At 42.8% G+C, this 20430-nt stretch overlaps 1 protein-coding gene across 15 annotated transcripts in view; it reads left to right on the top strand.

Moving 5' to 3' along the window:
• The window catches only part of RIMS1 (regulating synaptic membrane exocytosis 1), a 1970833-nt gene that overhangs the window by 1901932 nt on the left and 48471 nt on the right, over positions 1 to 20430 (top strand). For all 15 annotated transcript variants that reach the window (XM_086926498.1, XM_086926484.1, XM_086926488.1 and 12 more), the window contains one exon: positions 12996 to 13097. In XM_086926498.1, coding sequence (XP_086782624.1) covers positions 12996 to 13097 — 102 coding nt within the window. The remainder of the gene's footprint in view (positions 1 to 12995; positions 13098 to 20430) is intronic.

A 20430-nucleotide genomic window follows, 5' to 3' on the forward strand; every position in this document is an offset into this window, starting at 1 on the left:
CTCGGAACAGTGTGCCTGTGCCGTCCGGTTTTAAGATGTGCAAGACCTATACTCGACAGATGGATCCCCATTCCATCTGTATGTGGTACTAAGGAGAGCACCATGACTCTGAGGAGTACGATGCCTGTAAGAGGTTGAAGCCTAAGATGGTACGGGAAAGGCGGATGAAGTTGCGGACCACGCGGCTCCCCCCTCGGAGTCTAGACGATGTCGATCTCTTTCCCGCTCTGAATTTCCCGCGTGGGGCCATTCAAGGAGTCGTTCCTGTGGCATCGCTCATCCAAGTCACGGAAATCCCATCGGAAGGGATCGAGGTCACGGAAGTCTTTGGCCTCACAAAGTTGTGATGTTGTTGCTGGTTCCTCCTGTTCCTTACTGGACGATATAGCGCAGGAGTCGACCCCGAGCCTCCCTTCTTATCCTGGAGCTGGGGCGACTATGACCCAGATGCAGCCATATTGTATTGCTCTCAGTGGCGGTTCGTCCATTGGGGGCGTTGGGGCGTTGTCCCACTAGCCATGGACGACCGTCACTGACACTGCGCACCAAAAAGTAAAATTATGAGCGCAGGGCACAATACAACAACAGCCCGACACTTCATAATGATTTGAGGTCGGAGTCACAATAGTGACGTCATCGCGATCGCGGAAGGGTGTGTGGGGGGCGGGCCTGAGGCAGTGAGTGGCAGGCTGGCAGCGTGGGACTGTGATAGCAGCGTGGCAGGGAGGGCAGCAGCAGTGTGCGCATTTAGGACAAGTCATTTTTATGACTTGCCCACGCATAGGCACACACGCAGCAACCCCTTCCCACCTCCTCCTCCCCTAGCACTCACACAGGTAGAGACCCGGGGGAGCCGGGTCTCATTATGGGCAGTATTAGCCCTGCTCTTTAGCCAATCCTGGCGCAGTGGCGATGTGAATGCTGCGGCAAGATTGGCTGTACCGCGCACGAGGATGGTGGTGCTGCCGCGCGTGGGTGGTTGGCAGGCTGTGCTCAGCCTGCCGCATTGTATGGCCAATTACATGTGGCCATTGGCAACCATGTAGTGGTGATTGGCCGGCGTTGGCCGCTGTGGGGACGTCACCGCGCCCTGGGGTGGACTGCCACAACAACAACACCAGAGTCACGAGGAGAGTGAACGTAGGCATAGACTTTGCGACTCAGACCTCGTGACTCGTGCCTGTGCAGTCATTGTCTTCTTCGACGGAGTTCTGATGAAACCACGTATGTTTTTTTTAACACAGTCATTAGACGAATCCCCATATTTCTTCATTGTGTTTAAATAAATGATCAATGCTATGGGGTAGTAACCTGGAAGTAACCTGGAAGGTGCCTGGAAGTTTAAACAACATTTTCGGGGTACTGCTGCAATATGGCAAATGAAACTGAAAATATGTTATGATCAAGTAAAAGAGCAAGGTGTACCTATCTCAATGAAGGTTTGTATTTTTGCAGAAAAATCATGAATTAAGTTTTTTGGATGGCGTCAGTCCTGGAGCAGGCACGTCTCCCTTGTTCATAGTATTGGATTCCAGCTATCCCTTTCTCCCGGTATTTTATCACTGCATCACAGCCTTGGAGGTTAACCGACTATTGTATTGGGATAAAAACCCGAGGTGGTAATGTGGTACAAGGTGCGCACCTTGTGACCGGGGAAGCCGGCTTGCGAACTAAGAATGAGAACTGTCGTGTATCCGAGGGACACCTTGAAAGCGGCAAATCTTTTCATCAACAATTAAGGGGCCATGAGTTAGCTTGTCTCTCTATCCTGTGATGCAGTCAGTGGGCACCGCTTCTAGAAAATGGGATTGAATCTAACAGTCTTAAAAAACGTGGTTTATTCTTAACTTATTTGTGGCTTAAAATTGACTACATATTCCTAGTGATGGCTTAAAATATAGTGTGTCATGTGACCCTGCGAGGAGCCACTCGTTCGCCAGGCAGGGACTTGGAGGCTAAGCCCACAATTATCTGGCCTTTGACCATTACAGGTGTCTGTTGAGACGGGGTGAAACTCAGAGAAGGCTTCTATGGCAACACGTCACATTGGCCTGTCCTGGTTCCGGTTAGCGGCTGATAAGCGCTTGGCCAATTCTCTGCCTGCTCTGCCCTCTTCTCCATGCCGCTACTGGCAACGGCTTGTGCAACTGCCCAGAAACTGTAGTAAGTCAGTCACGGACAGGGTGAGGGAGACATATCTCCAAACCCAGTGACTGAGCACTGACGCAACCTTCGTGGTAACCACAGACTGCATCAGCCCTTTCATGACGAATAAAGGGGAAAGGTATTACGGTAATCTCAGACCGGTATACAGGCAGTTGGCCCCTTGAGTAACCGCGCTCTCATTGGGCAACTTATTTCATGCGTTTCTTGCACGCTAACGGAGGAGAAGTTCATATCTAAGCCACACTTATTTTTCAAATGAATCATGAAGACTTCTCGTCCTAGGCAATTAAATGTTGTTAAAGCTGGCAGTATTTACCGAACAACGAGAAGTTATCATGATTTGTTTCAGGAAATAAATGTGCATGATAGTAGATCACCGGCAGGCCAAGGCTACCTGCTGCAAATATTAATTACAGTCAGGAAAGGTAGGAAGCTGTCAGGGCAACTAAATTCCTCCTGGAGACCTACCCTTAAAAATGCTCTCTCCCTTCTTTGGGCCCCCTAGTTTTCCCTGTTTATCCCACAAGTTGCGGATGTGGCATTTATGTTGGCAGGAGTGCTGTGGGCACAAAATGAGCTTTGCCCTCTTTCCATTAAATCATATTCTGACTTATATGAACTTCAGGAACTGACCCTTTCTAACATGGTGTCACAATTTAGAGCTTGGATTCATGATGGGTGCTCATCCTGGGTAAATCTCATGTCTTTCACTCCCCAAGGATAATGGCAGCACACAGGGTTGGACCTGGACAGAAAATAGGCCTGGGGAAAGGGTACCAGAATAAAAGTTGTCCCATTACTTAATCAAATATTTTTTTTAAAGGGGGAGCCAACGTTTGTAAATGGGAGAGTTAGTGCTTTAAATGGACAGGTATACCCAGTACCCAGTATATGCACCTCAAAAACATGAAAGGGAAAGTACCTGCTCCCATAAATTCAATGGGAGGGTACCACCACTTCTCAGGAGCAAATGGGTACTCTCATTAGCTGGGATCTGCAATTCTACGGTAGGAGAGAGTGCACACATGTGTTTTATTACCACAATGCTTGTGGTAATATCAGAAGACTTAACAGTACAAACTGGACCACCAGACATTATGGGGCAGTTTTTAATGTGTTTAAATATTTGTGTTTAAATATTTCAATACTACGTGTTCACAACTGCTTTATACACCTTGCTTTTCTAAATTTGCTTTAGAATGCAACAATTGCCACTCCTTTTTTTATCAACATTTTTCGGGTGTGTGGGGATCTTGCCCAGACCACTTTTGTCTGAATTGCTTGCAATGTAACACTCATCCCCAACTTTTACGCCTCATCACTTTCAAATGTCACCAGCCACCACTGATTGCTCTTCAATTCTTCTTTGGGTCTACACCTTCCCGTGGTGCGCCTTCGGGCCCCAAAGAGGCTGAAGGGAATCTGATTTGAAGCACGCTGGCGGGTGCGGGTTCGGCTTCGGCACCGGTCGAGGACCTTGACTCTGTACCTGGAGACATTACGACATCGGTTATCTTACCCTCTTCTATGTCTTGTAGTGTTGAAGTGTTAAGCACTGCTTTTTGAATACAATAAGAAGAATTGTCTCAGGATTTGTCTTTTTTAATCTCTGGATGGTATTTACAGCTGTGTAGCTGGGTTATTCTTTTGTTTTACTCTAAAAAAGAGCCTTGTCTCAAGAGGTTATACCCCTTATTGGGTATGTGGCTTATTCTATGTATATAGAGCTATTATATAGCTCTTCAGAAATACTACTTTGATAGTCTATTTCTATACTATGTATTTCTCTGATATACAGTTTAGTCCTTCTTGGACTTCACTTTAGGTTCTCTTAAGTACAGTGGTAGTGAGCTAATAACCACTTTTTTCCTCTTGTAATACCCTCTCGGGGAGTTCTGTTACATTAACCATTGTATTTAGTCAGTTTGTTTTCCCTTCTTGAGTAGACTACATTTATTAAAAGTGCTTCAATTCTTTGAAGAGATTGGGCAAGTTGGAATGTTGCTCTAGTTCTAAGTATATACTTAGCATGCTTTTGGATGCTATTTGCTTGTGAGTTCTTCCTTTAGGGTAAAATAACAGTGTCTAGTGTAGACATTAATATTTCCTCAAATGCAGGAAATCCCAATCCGAGCGCCACTTTGTGGTGTAGTAAGTTGGCAGCCAAAGGTTTGTGATGCATTGGTTGATCCAACTTGTTGCAAGACCTACATTTATTTGGTCCTCCATGTAAGTCTTGTAGATTATTTTATAATTGGATTTTTGTTTTCTTTTGATCTTGATATATCTGGGTCTGTCTGATCCACATTGCTTGTCCTCTGGAGAGAATGTATTTGTTGGTTTCAGCCTTTCTCATCTTGTGAGCGTGACTGTTGTTTCTTGTGGTGCCAATTCTTTAGACCACCATTTGACAGATAACATTTTCTTATGGCAAATCACCTATGGTGTTGTATTGGAGACGTATTACACCCTTTTTTCTCTGGGTTAGGTAATTTTACCAAACCTCTCTTTTCAGAGTGGTCTTTGGGTATACGGTGTATACAGGATAACAAGTGCTGGTGTGTTTCATATGTTGTCTTGTATTACAGGTGTCTTATGTACCTGTTGACAAGGATTTATTTGATAAGATATTAGGAATTGCACTTTTAAGAGTGTTACCTTTTTCAGTATTATTGTAAAACACTTTTTGGTACTGGTTTCTCAGTTCTAATTAGTTCTTATGTATACAGGGCAAACTTGACTGTATTATAAGTGTTACTTATATTTGTTTCTAAAAAAAGGGGGTGAAAAGAAAAAGATTTTAATCAAAGATGCGTTCTGGCAGTAGTTATTGGCCAGTGTAATTCTGTGAATTGCTCGGTCAATCGGAGTATCTGGTGACACATTGAAGTTGTATATATATTTGTGTCTATATAAGAATCTTTGTGGTAGGATGTTATGCAATTGTTGCATAGGATAAATAGGAATATTCATTTTGTCCATACTAAACTATATAAACAAGGAGGTATTGTCCTTTATTTTTACCTTGGGAAAATGAGTTCTGAAAGTCCTATTTTGGATTTTATTAGGACAGTTCTTTTTCTTATTCTTTATGGTTATTAACAATACAGATTATATGATGTTTATCATGTTTTTGCCCTTTTTGGTCATCAAGTTTTTGCCCCTTTTGGGGACAAGGGTTAATGTCTGTCTCCTGACAGATGGTTCTTCAGGAGTTTTCAACCCTTTTCCTTCTAGGGCCGATTTTCTCAGAAGTGTAAGGTTGCTTTTTATTCAAATGTTCTGTGACAGTGATCATAGAGTCTATTAAGAGACAAGCTCTTGTTCTGCTATTCCTACATACATTTGGTCAGTTGTTAGTTTTAACCAGCTCGTTCTCTTTGAGAGCTTTTGTAGGATTAGTTCGCAGACCCTCCTCCAGTGGGGTATAGCTAGGGTATTTAATTCAAAGTAAAGGAATCTGTGGCTAGATGTCTCTATTATATGTAAAAGTACCTTCAATAATATATTAGAGACACAGTCTAGCCGCAGATTCCTTAACGCCCTGCCCATCCTTCCCGCTCTGCGAATAACCTATGAGGCAAAAGTTATATATTTTCAGTACTGGGTTTATATACCAGTCATTACTATGCCAATGTATGTTGGGGCTAGACACACCGTTTGGTCTGGCCACTTAGTTTTTGTTTAGATGTTAGAAAACCATCCATTTCTCAATGTGGGTGGTTGGTAAAGTGGGATCACTCTGGATGACACACCAGTGAGCAGTGTTAATTTATTTGTTCTTTCTATGAAAGTCTTATTTGTGTTTTTACAGCTTGACGTATTGTCAATATATCACATAATGGCATAGTTCAACAAGCAGTCTGGTGTTGTTGTTGTAGGTTGTGTTTGGCTATTGATGAATGGTCTGTAGAGTGTTTATTACCATTGTTGAATGGTCTGTAGAGTGTATGGTATCTTCCCTCATATGGAAAGTGTTCACCAGGGTTCAGGGTTTCATGTACCCCTGTGTATCATTGATTTTATTTGAAGGTTTCTTTAAAATCATCCATGCCTGGAATTAGCATACCATTGGATGTTTCTTTTTTATTAATGTTTCAAAGATTTGTAAATCATTTTGGACACACTGTTGTAAAACTTTTTGGGCACACTGTTTCCACAACCAGTTTCTATAGTGGCTCTGTGTTCTGGCATGGAAGGTTTCATAGAAGAAACTGACATCCGCGCACCGTACAGGACTTATATGACTCCACTGACTTTATATCCGGAGACGACGTCACTAAGGAGCATTACGACGTTGTCCCCTGGCAGAGCTACTGCTGCAAAAATCTCCGGATCCAGTCTGGCACCTGGGGAGAATTCAAAGTCAAGGAATCTGCGGCTTGACTGTGTATCTACTAAATATAGCGTTACCGAAGATAAGTAATTTTTACTTTCAGTTTTAAGTTGTGACAAACATTCTGGAATTAATTGAAGACTATTCTGATTATTTAGTGTTAAACATGTGATAATGTGAAGTTAATTTGAGCTAAAATACCTATTGAAGGCTAATCCTCCTGGGGACTCTTATCCTATACATTTCTTGTTTTATTACCGGCCACCAGATATACCTCCTTAAAAAAATTGTTATCAGGACATTTTCATTTTTGTTATGTTATGTTATTTTGTGTCTTTTATAGCGCTCGGCTACTCAAGAGTGTCCCGGCGCTTTATTGACAGCCTGAAAAAGACAAACACAACACACAGATTAAAAGAAACAGGGTCAGCAAAATACAGAAATCTAGGACGCAAAAAGCCAAGTTTTCAGGCCCTTCCTAAAAGCCAACAAATTTGGGGTGCTACGTAGTGCAAGGGGTAGGGAATTCCAAAGCTGTGGAGCCCGGAGCATAAAGGAACGACCTCCCATACGAGCCTTCCTCACACGCGGGACGATGGCAAGGAACAGCGACTCTGACCTCAGAGATCGGGAAGGACGATAAGAGACAAGCCTCTTCTGAAGATATTTAGCCCCTGTGGCATAGAAGGCCTTGTGTGCAAGAGTTAAGGCTTTGAAAACTATCCGCTGTCGGATAGGCAGCCAGTGAAGCGACTGCAACAAGCCAGAAGCTCTGACACGCCTATGCAGGCAAAAAATGGCACGCGCTGCCGCGTTCTGGACCACCTGCAGCCATTGCAGGAGATATTCCGGCAGGCCAAGATATAGGACGTTGGAATAGTCCAGTCTTGAACCAATCAAGGCCTGTACTGTAGTCCTCCTGTGGTCGTCAGAGAGGAGAGGAAAAAACTTCCGAAGCATACGGAGCAGGCCAAAGCAGGTGCCAGTGAGGGCGAGGATCTGGGATCTTAAAGTCAGGCCATTGTCGATTTTAATCCCCAAGTTCTTAGCTAACTGAGACGATCGCCCCGGAGGAGACATGTCAGCAGGCCACCATACCTGCCAGTCCGGATCGGATTGACAACCGAAGAAGAGCACCTCCGATTTATCTGAGTTGCACTTGAGGCTGTTCAGTTGGAGCCAGTTGAAAACAGCCCTAAGGCACTCACGGATACTCTCTCCATCAAAATCCTCTCCTTTCCGACAGGTAAAGAGCACCTGGGTGTCATCCGCGTAGGATACGATCTGGGCCCCGAAGGACTCAGCCAGAGCCGCCAGAGGGGTCATGAAAATGTTAAAAAGAGTCAGGCTCAATACCGAGCCCTGCGGGACTCCGACTCCCAATGGCGGCATCTCAGCAGAGCACGAGGGGGCCCAGACCGTTTGTCGGCGGCCGGCCAGAAAAGATGTAAACCATCTGAGCACCGTCCCCCTGAGACCAATCTCATGAAGTCTGACAAGCAGATCCTCATGGGGGACGGTGTCGAAGGCCGCCGACAAATCGAGCATGATCAACATGGCTCTACCACCCACGTCCAGCGTCTCCTTGATGGCCTCAGACACCTCTAGTAGCGCCGTCTCAGTGCTGAGATTAGGACGAAAACCCGATTGAGTGGAATGAAGCAGGTCGTGTGATTCCAGAAAATTAGAAAGCACATTATGCACGTGCTTCTCCAGGGTCTTAGCCAATGCAGGGAGGAGAGAGATAGGTCTATAATTGGCCAAAACCTCTGGGTCCAGACCAGGCTTCTTGATGAGGGGAATGACCATAGCCTGTTTCCAAGCCGAAGGGACCACACCCTGGCTCAAAGAAAGATTTGATTTGTGTTTTTGGATCATTAGATTAATAATTTGGCTTGGGTAAACATTGCTAGTTGGGGCCAAATATTTCTGGACAATATTTTTAAAAATGTCAGATGTGTAGCAGTGATAATGTAATATTTCGGGAACCATGAGGCCTATATACTTCATTTTTGTTTCAAAACATAGGTTTTGGGGTTCAAGTAGTCTTATAGAGACAGAAAATAACTCCTCGGATCAACACTTGTATCATTTTCCAATATGGACGCTATAATAGAGGAAGAAGAGACATATATCGAAATTAAACACATAATAATCGTTTATAATCCTTTTATGTAAACACCAAACAATGTTTATGATCTAAACATGAACAGGCATGTTTATCACTCCTGTTTTAGACACATTTTCATAGTTCACTTTATTTATTTGTTTCCGCATTCGTTCGTGGTACATTTGCAGAATTTTGAACATTTGTGAAGAGCATGTAGCACAGGTTTTGCAAGTACATGTACATGTAAGTTCTGTGGGTAGAGTCTTTGGAAATTTCGTAGGTTTTAGCACCTCATCAATATCTTTCCAACCAAATGCACATAGATCTTTCTCTACATATGCATGATCCAAAACATTTCTTAACTGCTGTTCAAGTAGAATGCTTGTTTAATTTGTCCATGCACTGAATATAACATGGGTTGAAGTCACTTAGCGGGACTGAACTCTTGAACTCACTGTACCAAGGATCATCAAATATGTGACAATGCGAACTAATTTTCCACACATGCACAAGGTATTTTTCTGCGTCTTTAACGTCAAATTAGTTATTTGTCTCAGCAAATCCTCTGAGAAACTTCATAGGTTCAGCAGTTAAAGCTCCAAGCATTGTTCCAATGTTGCTCATATTGTCATCACCTTAAGAATATGTGTCTCGATAAGAACACTGGTCAACTCTGATTCAAGTTTCTTGTTCAGAATATGAAGTGGGATTAACTAGCTTTTGTTGCCTGTTCCATTATGTATCCATAACGTAGACAATCTTTGACTTATGTCTAAACTCAAGTAGCACAAAAACATCTGGATCATTTGCAGTTCAATGACTTGATTGGAACCATTTCGGACAGCCCACTCAACATGTGGCACAACACAAAGGTCAGCTTCCTCCAATTTGCTGTTAAGTTCTTGATTAATATGGCTTGTACCTTTTGAATATATCTATGCAGGCACCAGCTCTTCATTGACAATCATTCCACTTGCAATAATTGGAAAATCAGTGTTCACTGAAGCATCAGCAATGTTTTGGCGAGTTAACATCTCCAAGTTCATCTTGTTCAATGTTGATGACCAGAATTCATCAAGTATCAGTGTCACACTTTTGATGCAGGCAAGGTGAATTGTTACGCTTGTAGACATTTGCCTGATTCTCCCACATTCTTTGACAGATAGTTCAAGATAACTGTCAAAGACAATGTGCAGTTTTTAAAAGGTCTGAATGACCTCTCCAAAGTTCTCCATGGATGAAAGCTTAACCATACGTAATTGTGGCATATAGCCCTCGATAACAGCAGTTTTAATGAGGACACTTTTTCGAATAGAAATTTTTTAGGTGAAGCTTTTCTTTTTGAGCTGTTGTATGAGTTTGTGCTTCACTGGTTTGGTTGCAGCATCTCCATCAAATAATGATTTTGTCGGAAGAAGTTCACGCAACAGAATGTCATTGATAAATTCACACCTTTCTTTTGCTACATCCATCTCTTTATGTGCTTGCGAAAGTTGTTTTTTGTAACCTGTTTTGTAGTGGCTGGTTGGAAGAAACTTTTACTATGGCAATTAAAGTTTGGAAGTATAGCTTTAGTGATTATGCCAAACAGCTTTTTCTCTTTCAATACAAATCTCTCCTGCTTCAGTTCTGCGTATAGTTTTGATCCATGTTCCAAGACATCTAGTAAAGGTGCTTTTATATCCATATCTACATATTGTTTGGTCACATAGTTGTGTACTTGCACAGACTCAGTATTTTCAAAGGGGTTTCTTTGTTGATGCATGAAATGAAGAAGGCTATCAACATTTTTATTAGATTGTTCCCCTCTCTTTTCCACAAATTCGGGGTGAGGAACAGTTTCTCGATGGTCCATTCATTTTAAATTTGTCATCACTCTGAAAACAGTGCAAATAGAAATGACTTCATGGTAAACTAGCTGCCATTGGGCAACACAATCACTTTTACTTGTCTGACCAATAATTCCCTTCGAGTTTTTCTGTGATCTAGGCATTGTCTGTTCCAGTTTCATATCTGGAGCCACAGAATTGCACCTTCCCTCTCTGTCTTTCACCACAAAATGTGTTTGGATGAATTTTCTGTAGAGATATGTTTTTCCACTTCTAGCTTTTCAACTCTTTCCAAATACCAGGATCCATATCTCAGGTAGTTTATGCAATTGTATTAACAAAACACAATAATCAGTGTCTTCACGTTCAGCCACCATACACCTTCCCAATCAGCATGTATCAAGATTTTCACTAGAGCTTTCATGTATAAAACACTCCCCTAGTACATTGCAAAGTTCTGATTTTTCTTCACAGTTTTTGAAAAAATCTACAAACTTAGTTTTAAGGTTTTTTGATTTTGAACCGAGTGTATTGAACATTACCTTGCTTTGCATTATGTCTTTTGAATAAAGTGCACCGTGTGCCCTGTTCACTTCTGAGATAAGATACGCACAACCTAATTGTTCATTCTTGTTCCAGGAAACATTCCAATGCAATGTTCTATAGCTTCAGATTTGATGAGCACAACCTGTAACAAACAAACATAATGAGTTCCCCTCAATACTGACTGGACAGTTTTGCATCCATAGATTTCAGCTCCAATAGGTGTACCGTCTATGCCACATGATGTAATTCATAAAACATGATTTGGAAAGTACAGTACATTTGCACAGTATAAGCCTGTCAGTTCATGGGATTGTCTTTCACTCCTTCTCTTATATCCTCAAAGCCACCATCAATGTTTTCGGCTTCTGTTCCAAACTCAAGAAATTTACATTGTAATAGTTTTGCTTTGCTGATATCAAACAATGGTGTAAAAAATGTTAAGACAACATCATGCATTCTTGTTGACTCCCATGATTTGCGGAGCTCTGGGGCATTACAAAATATATGATTAGGTCCAAAATCTAAATCTTTCAGGACATTTATTGAAAGAGTACCTAGTGATTTTACTACATCCTATGATCTTATTTTGGCAGCAAGACCTTCAGGGGTCAAATCAGCTGACAACACCATAAGTGGCTCATTCTTTTTGTTAGATTGACAAAAATGAATTCTGGCATTGTACATTCTAACCAGAAACATCTTAATTTCATTACTGTTGATCAATGCAGTTTCATCAATGTTGACCATTATTTCTCTAATCTCAATGAGTGTGAACCCGTAGGCAGCACTCAAGAGTGGCTTTAAAACTTTATTTGCTTTTTCAAAGAGTGGAAACTTAACTTAAGACTGGCGGTTACGTTGCTGCTGGGTTCTCATTGTACATTCATATTTTATAATGTATGCTTGCATGCAATTCAAATGGGCATACACATCCACTGCAAATACATTCACCTTGCTGTTTAGATCAGCTGCTCGACTAGAAACTTAATCTTGGAAGAAACTAGCTGCAGATAAAAGCATGTTTGCTCTTTGAGACTCACATACTCTGTACTTTGTTCTTTTTTTCAATTCCTTTGGTCCTTGTTCTGGGTAAACCACTGATAACACGTTGAAGACCCTCTGCTTTCTGATCATTTGTTGGAGGTGGACGAGGGGTAGCCATCGATCTTCTAATTGGATGGGCATTGGGCTTGGGAGTCGTTGCTTTCTTAGAATACTAGTATTCTTGTTGTGATTCACTAGTTTCTGCTATTTTTTGACAATTTTTCAGGTTTTTTCCATTGTATACGACTTGTAGCACTTGTTGTTACAATGATATAAAATGTGATACTCTTCACCCATCACTTTCAATCTTTTGTGAACTTCGTCTTGCCGTATTTCTGCAGCATTTCAAACTCGCTTCTGGACAGCCGCTGTTGGTGTTAGCTTTAACACGTTTTTCATTGTTGAAGGAGTCCTCAGATTTTGTAGCTGGCAATACTTTGCCAGGAGGTAAAGATCCTCTGCTACCACTTGCGTCGCTCATGTTTATGAATTTGAATCAATGGAAAACCTGAAACAAAAACAATATTAAATTACCAATATGATAACTAAAAGACTTAATTATAAAGCCGCCATTTTGGAAAATGATGAAAGGATTGCTCCGTGGAGTTATTTTCTGTCTCTATAAGACTACTTGACCCATTAAACCTATGTTTTCACACCAAAATGAAATATATTGGTCTCATGGTTCCTAAAATAATACATCATCACTGCAACCCATCTCATCTGTCATTTTTAAAAATGTTGGCCAGAAAAAGTTACCCGGGTTAGCAATGTCTGCTCAAGCTAAATTTCTTCTCTAATGATACAAAAACAGAAATCAAAAACGAAAATCTCTGGACAATTTTTTTACAGAGGTATATCAAGGGGACAAAACTATTCTTTCCCTTATCAAAATAATCATGTATTACTGCTAAAAGAAATGTAACTAAGTGCATTGGAGACATAATTATTCTTTTCTTTATAGGTGACATTCAAATTGGAATGGTAGATAAAAAAGGTCAACTAGAAGTGGAAGTAATAAGAGCTCGTGGTCTCATCCAAAAACCAGGGTCCAAATCAACTCCCGGTAAGTACCATCTTTATCAAAGTTGCTGACAATATCTCAAAACAGCACAGGTGTGGGCAGCATGCATGAATATTAGACACAGGTCATTGGACAATATCTGTGGCAGTGAAACTTCAACAAATACAAACTCTGATAAACTGCAAATAATTGTGTGCACATGTACTTTGCCAAGACAACATTTGCTCATCACATAGTTGCTTTAACTGATCTACAAGGCATGTACAATACATTTTGTAACCACTGTCTCCTAAAGGAAACGTTTTAGTTCACTCAAGATCAAGGTTAGTGCCTTCTCCTACTCTTGCAATAAGTGGTGTGTTATATGGCCTAGTGAAAAACATGGTCTTTCTATTCAGAAAAACAATAAATGTTTAGCAGTATTGATAAATACTGTACAATGTGATTGTTATAAAACCACTCCTCTTTACCTTGAAACTCTCCTTTACTCTTCACATCATGAATCTTCACTGTATACTGAAATAAACCATGGATGACTGATGTTGGTACAGGCCTAGGCCAATGTAGAATTTCAGTGAGATCCTTTGCAAGTGCAAGTGTATGTATATGGCAGTCTTACATTTTGTACATGATGTAGCTGCATGTTATGTTTTTGTAAACATTGTGTATTGTGTTCATTAATGACTTAGCATTTATTATGTTAAGTCATGAGCAATGACAAGTACTGAGATAATATTGCACGGTATGTCAAAATGTTACTGATGGAAAAAATATAAAACAATAATTTATAACATGCAAGCTTATCTGTTGACATATAATTAGTGCAAATGTTGTTTAGCAGTTTAAAGGTAAATGGCATTGCTTGTTAAAGCTCCTACATAAATTGTTTAACTTTTGGTATTGTCCTTTTAAAAAGTTAACAATAACATGTTCAATTTATGGCAAATAAAACAGCATTTAGAATTTCTTTTACGTTACTTGAATAAGTCCAGAACAGCTCCTTCGAGGTCAGTCGTCTCCTCCTGACTGCTGCCGGACACCTGCCCTGAGAGCCAGCAAGTAGCAATAAGTGCTGGTAAAACAGTCTTTCAGGCCCAGTTCCGCTATCCCCTCAAGGTCTCCAGTGCCCCCAGGAGCCTTGTCACCCATTTTTTCCCGCTGTCCCAGATTGCCGTTTTTCCCAATCTCCGACTTCCCACTCTCCTGCCCTTGCCTCCCCATTGCCTGTTCATGGACCTACTTGATGGAGGCCTCAGCGCACTAAAAGCAATCCCGTCTGTGCCTAACCCACGCTCAACCCCAGGAACCCTGGCCTTCCGGATTCCCACAGGTACTTCACTGCTGATCTCTATGCCCTAGACCCCAGACACACAACAATCACTGCCTAGCATCTCCCCGCTCCACAGCGGGACCATTCACCTGTCTCCACTGCACCTCCACTCCAGGACCAACAGCCCTCACAGGATCCCACACTATGTCGTCCCCGTCAGCTGAGACCCCACCGGATCAACTCAGATGCCTTCTGAGCAATACCAGATTGCTGTGCAAACACCCTTTACCATCATTGCCCCTGACGTGACCTTCATCACTGAGACTTGGCTCACCCCGCGTCAGCCCCAGACATCGGATGAAACACAGCTACCACACCAACAGACACAGAGGTGGCATTCGCCATTGTACATAGGAAAGCAATCATCTGTATGAGCACCATAGATGAAACTGTGCCGTTCATGTAACACCTGAATTTCCAGCTTTATACCCATGACAAAACCCCCATCAGAGGCACCCTCGCTTACCGACCTCCCAAGAAACAGCCACAGAAATGCCATCACAGAACTCATCATCCGCTCGCCATTGATTCCGAAGATTTCCTCTTCCTGGAAGACCTTCATTTTCACCTTGATAACCTCACAGACTCCAACCACACTGACCACCTGGAATGTATAGACAACATTGGCCTCATACAGGTGGTCTCAGACCCCACACACAGAGCTTGACACATACTGAACCCCATCTTTGTGTCCAGTAACAGAATCAGATATACCCTCACCAGAGAACTCACCTGGTCTAACCATTACATTGTACATTTTACCATCATTGGATCCCCTTGCACCCCTCCTAACTGTCAAAGCACCCCTTATCACAGCTGGACCCAACTCACTCAAAACTAATGGACCAACACCTTTATCCTTTCCCAGCCTGACACCTCCACCAACCCGAACCAAGCAGTATAGAACCAGCCAGAACAAACAGACCCACCAAAGGAGCCAGCTCAGTGAAACACAGATGGGGGGGAAGATCCATTTCCCACGTGGCTCCCAGGCTATGGAATTCACTTCCTCAGGAAGTCAGATTCCTAGCTACAGAAGCGACCTTCAGGAAAAAACTGAAGACTTGGTTGTTCCACAAGTTCGTCTAACCTCCTCTCCTCCTGCCTCTACCGTGTTTTATGCCTAGCGCTGGGAAGCCTTTGGGCCGCCATCTGCTCTACAAATCCCCTAAATATAACATAACATGCAAACAACTGGAAAGAAAATGTCACGCCAGCAGAAACAACAGTGATTAAGACATCTTCAAGTCTGCCCTCAACAACTAACACCACCTCCTCAAATCCGCAAAACGCCAACCATACCAAGGAACTCTTCGCCATCACCAGAGAGCTCACCTGCCTATCGGCCCCAGAAAACTCAATCCCTTCCTCACAGGAACTCTGCGACTCTCTTCAAGATCACTTCCATGGCAAGATAGCCACCATTACAGAAACGTTGTTCCTCAAGTCACCGACCTCCTCAGCATCCCCACTCCTGTGAAGACGGCCCCCAATCATCCGCTCACCACATGGAAACAACTCAGCACATCTAACACCAAGGACCTAATGTACTCCATCCACTCAGGAGCACCCACTCTTCAACCTCGGAAGTGATGAGATCAGCTACCAGCTCACCACCATCCTCAACAAATTCATCACCACTGCCACATTCTCCGAAGCCTGGAAACAATCGGAGGTAAACCTCTCCTCTATAAACCCTTCGCAGACCACAGCGACCTTCAGAACTATTGTCCCATCTCGCTGCTCTCTTTTCCCACCAAAGTCCTGGAGAATTCCATTAACCTCCAACTCATTGAACACCTGGAGAGAAAAAACCTTTTAGACACCTCCCAATCAGTATTTAGAGCCAACCACAGCACCGAAACAGCCCTGATCACCCCGACAGTCGACATCCCCAACCTACTCGACAGAGAGGCTCAGGTGCTATGATCCTTCTTGACCTCTCCGCTGCCTTAGACACTTTCTCCCACCACACACTCATCAACCAACTGCACAAGAGGGCTCACAAATGATCTTTCTCCCTCCCTTCAACTTACAGCCTGAACACACCATCTGCAGTGTCCCGCAAGGCACGTCTAATAGTTCAGCCTCTTCGACATCTACATGACACCACTAGCAGACATCGTTAGAGCCCATGACATCATCATCATCTTCTATGCCGAAGACACCCAGCTCACCCCCTCACTCTCAGCAGACCCCACTATGACGAAAACCAACTTTCACAACTACATGAAGAACATCTCAGCCTGGATGAACGACAACTTCCTGAAACTCAACATCACCAATAGCAGACATCGTTAGGGCCCACAACATCAACATCATCTTCTGTGCCGATGCCACCCAGGTCATCCCCTCACTCTCAGCAGATCCCACTATGATGAAAACTAAATTTCACAACTGAATGAGGAACATATCAGCCTGGATGAAAGACAACTACCTGAAACTCAACATGGACAAAACCGAAGTACTGCTCTTCGGCAGCCACATGACCGTTGGGCCCACCCCCACTCCGAAAGATCACGTCCGCAACCTCAACTTCTTCCTAGGCAGCAAACTCTCCATGAAAAGACAAATCAACGTCACCTCCTCAGCCAGCTTCCACATGCTGCGCATGCTCTGCAGAATTTTTAAATGGCTACCCACTAACATCAGAAAAACAGTGATGTAGGCCCTCATCACCAGCGTTGTGCACTATGGCAACACATTTTATGAAGGCACCACCAGCGAACTCATGAGAAGACTCCAGACAATCCAGAATGCAGCAGCCAGACTGATCCTCAACTTGCCTAAAAGGACCAATATCTCCCAGCACCTGAGAGATATGTGCTGGCTCCCCATCCAGTATGGATGCCATTTCAAGATTTCTGACCCACACCTACAAAGCTCTCCACAATCAAGGACCACCATACATGAACCACCGCCTAAACTTTCACCAGTCACCCAGAAACCTCCACTCCTCTCGCTCTCGCACAGACACCGTGCATCCGCCACTGCCGCACTGGAGGATGATCCTTCTCCCACCTTCCACCAACTCCTGGAACGCTCTTCCCCTCCACCATCGAACATCACCCTCATTGGTGTCCTTCAGAAAAGGACTCAAGATCTGGCTCTTCAACTGAGACCCTTAGCCCACTCCCTGGATCGCCTCATAGTTGATAAGTTGTGCTATATGACGACATTTGATTGATTGATTAAGTTGTACTAGATCATTACAAAACCACAAGTAACTTTTATATATTTTGACAAAGAAGTGACCCAGATATCTTTCACAAGATCTGGATAAAATTATGTTTAAGTTTGTTGTTGTTTTACCAATATTTACAATATCATCTTTTATAAAAGTGAATGGAGATATTCAGGAATGTACACCAATTAATAACGTATTTATAACAGTTGAATAATTGTGATTAAAAGGAGTTCAATGTTTTGAAAAATTATTCAAGTAAATCACAACATTTTAACAGTCAGCACTATTTATCCTAAATTATTTAGACATTAGTCAATTATTTAGGAGTTTTAAAATTAAGGAATGACAGTAAAAATTATATAATTATAAACTCACTATAAATACCTCTTAAAACAATGAGAAGGGGAATAAATATCCCCAAATATGATGTGCTGAAGTTGACAGGCTCAGAGTAGGCCACGTTAAAGGGAGGAGACCACTTTTAGAAAAACAGCCCTCACTCACTCGAATGTGACATGCTTCATCATAGGGTTCCCGCCTCACACCAGGACCGCAAGGTCTCTGGTGTGAGCTACAACTCTCCAGGCCTTGAAGAGGAGCTGAGTTGTTTTAAGGAAGGAAACAAAAGTAGGGCTGGTGAGGGGTAGTGTGCAAAAGAAGAACAAAGGTTAAAACTGATCCAGGAGGTCAAATAACATTTATTATGTGATCTCCTGGGATGGGATTAAAAGGGGAGAGGACTAGGGGTTACTAGCAAATGCACCCCTGCAGTAGGTCTTCAGGACCAATTAATTATTCACTCTGCACGAAAAAATACATTATAAGTGTAAGTAAATAAACTGACCACCAGGATCCAGTAGCCTGTGGGTTTGAGCGATGGCCTGGAATTGTGGGAGAGATTGGGTCCACTGTCTGGTCTGAAATACTCAAACAAAAAGGCCTTAAATCATGTGTCAAATTGTCCTATTGTTTACATAGAGCAGTCTCCACATCAAAAGAAAAACAAATATGACAGCAGGAATACATTTAAAAGGACAAAGTAGGTGATCTTACCTATCAGGTGATGTATAAAACCCCTCTCCAGCTTTGTAGGTGACCCCACTATTTGAACGGCTAAAGAGAAGAAAAGTGGACAATGGGAAAAAAAAGAAAAGTGAGCAGAACAAACACTTATGAACAACCTCAGCAAAAATAGCATGTAGTGATTGTAAAGGGTAACACAAGGGATTATGACATGTAGTAAACAACCTCAGCAAATAAGGTATTTAGTGATTGTAAAGTGAATAACAAGGGATTAAAAGCGATTAGTGTTTACCAGATATGTACTGGATAAGAAGTACAAACATGTGAAAAATAACCTGTATGTTTCTAAAAGATGCTACGAGCTCTAAGTAGCTGACTCATGTATATGAACCTCTTGAGGAATGGTAGGGTAAGACCAAGAGGCGCGCGCTCCCAGATCTCTCATGGGTAGCCACAGAGTGTGTGCCTCTTTGGAAATGGTATATTAAAAGGAAAAAGGGTCGTGCTACTAAATCTATTGTAAGAACTCTCGGTGAGTGCACATTTACAGTGATAGTAGTAAGTGCTGCTAAGTGGGAAAAAGGACTGGGGTGGCTCTCGTGCTACGCGGGGCATGCAGCCTGGCTAGAAAATCAGTGTGGCCACGCATCCAAGCTCACCTGCATCGAGGTCTGTGTCTTCTGGTGTGTGGGTGTCCCGGCGAGAGGGAGAGGGAACAGCCAGGACGACATACACTGAAAAAACGAACTGCTCAACGTGCCTCATCGAGATGCTTCTCAAGGGAACATGGGAAATGTAGTTCCCTGGTTATAGAGCATGTGCATAGCATTGTTCCGGCTGCATATTTTGAAAAAGCACGCACTCGAGGCGCCTCATCGAAACACGTCTCTAGGGAACATAGGAAATGTAGTTACCTAGTTGTTTTTTTTATTGACATTTCAATCTGTGAACAAGGTTTTATTACACATAGTACATCATCATCATACGCCTCCCACCCCTCCGCCTTGATCTTGTAGATATAATTCTGTAGCATGTCTCGTTAGGGGGGTTAACCTAATCAATTTCTACACTTTTCCCTCTGCCTAAACCAATCTTTTAAAATGAACACCCATCCTCTCCCTCCCCCAGTCGTGTCTGGTCTCGTCTATCATGTTCCCTGTCCACAGGGCATGTATTTCCCACAGTGCTCCCTTTCTTCCTCTTCTCTGTCCATCCTTTCTTCATCTGTCTCTCCCTATCCCTCCCCATTGGCAGGGGGAGGGTACTTAGCCTCCATCATCATGAGAGACCATGCTTGTACATCGTCATCTTTTTTTTTCCATTTCTGATTCGTTTCATTCGTACTAGTTCTGCTGTTGCCCATTCACCAAGGTCTGTCAACCATCTCTTCATGGTCGGGGGAACAGCACTCATCCATCTGATTGTTATTTGCCTCTTTGCCAGTACCATCACCAGCAACAAAAATATTCTGCTACGTTTTTTGGTTTTGGACATAGGGAGCAGCCCAAAGATTACTACTCGCACTGTTTTGGGGATTTTCCACCCTGTGGCAATTTGCAGTCAGTCTACTATGGTTTCCCTGTAGTGCGTGAGTGCGGAGCATTCCCATATCATGTGAAGGAACTGTGCTTCTGAATGACTGCATCTAGGGCATGAGGTTGTGCGTTCTGGGTAGATTTTACTTATGGTTCGTGGAGATAAGTAGTCTGATGTATGATATTATACTGCATTAGCACTCACTTGTTTAACTCCCTCGTGTATTTTTCCCAACTTCCGGGCTGTCAATGGCTCGTCTATTGCCTCGTCCCAACTTGCCTGTATTGGTAGGGGCCCGT

Source organism: Lissotriton vulgaris, chromosome 6 (genome assembly GCF_964263255.1).
Source record: "Lissotriton vulgaris chromosome 6, aLisVul1.2, whole genome shotgun sequence".
Lineage (NCBI taxonomy): Eukaryota > Metazoa > Chordata > Amphibia > Caudata > Salamandridae > Lissotriton > Lissotriton vulgaris.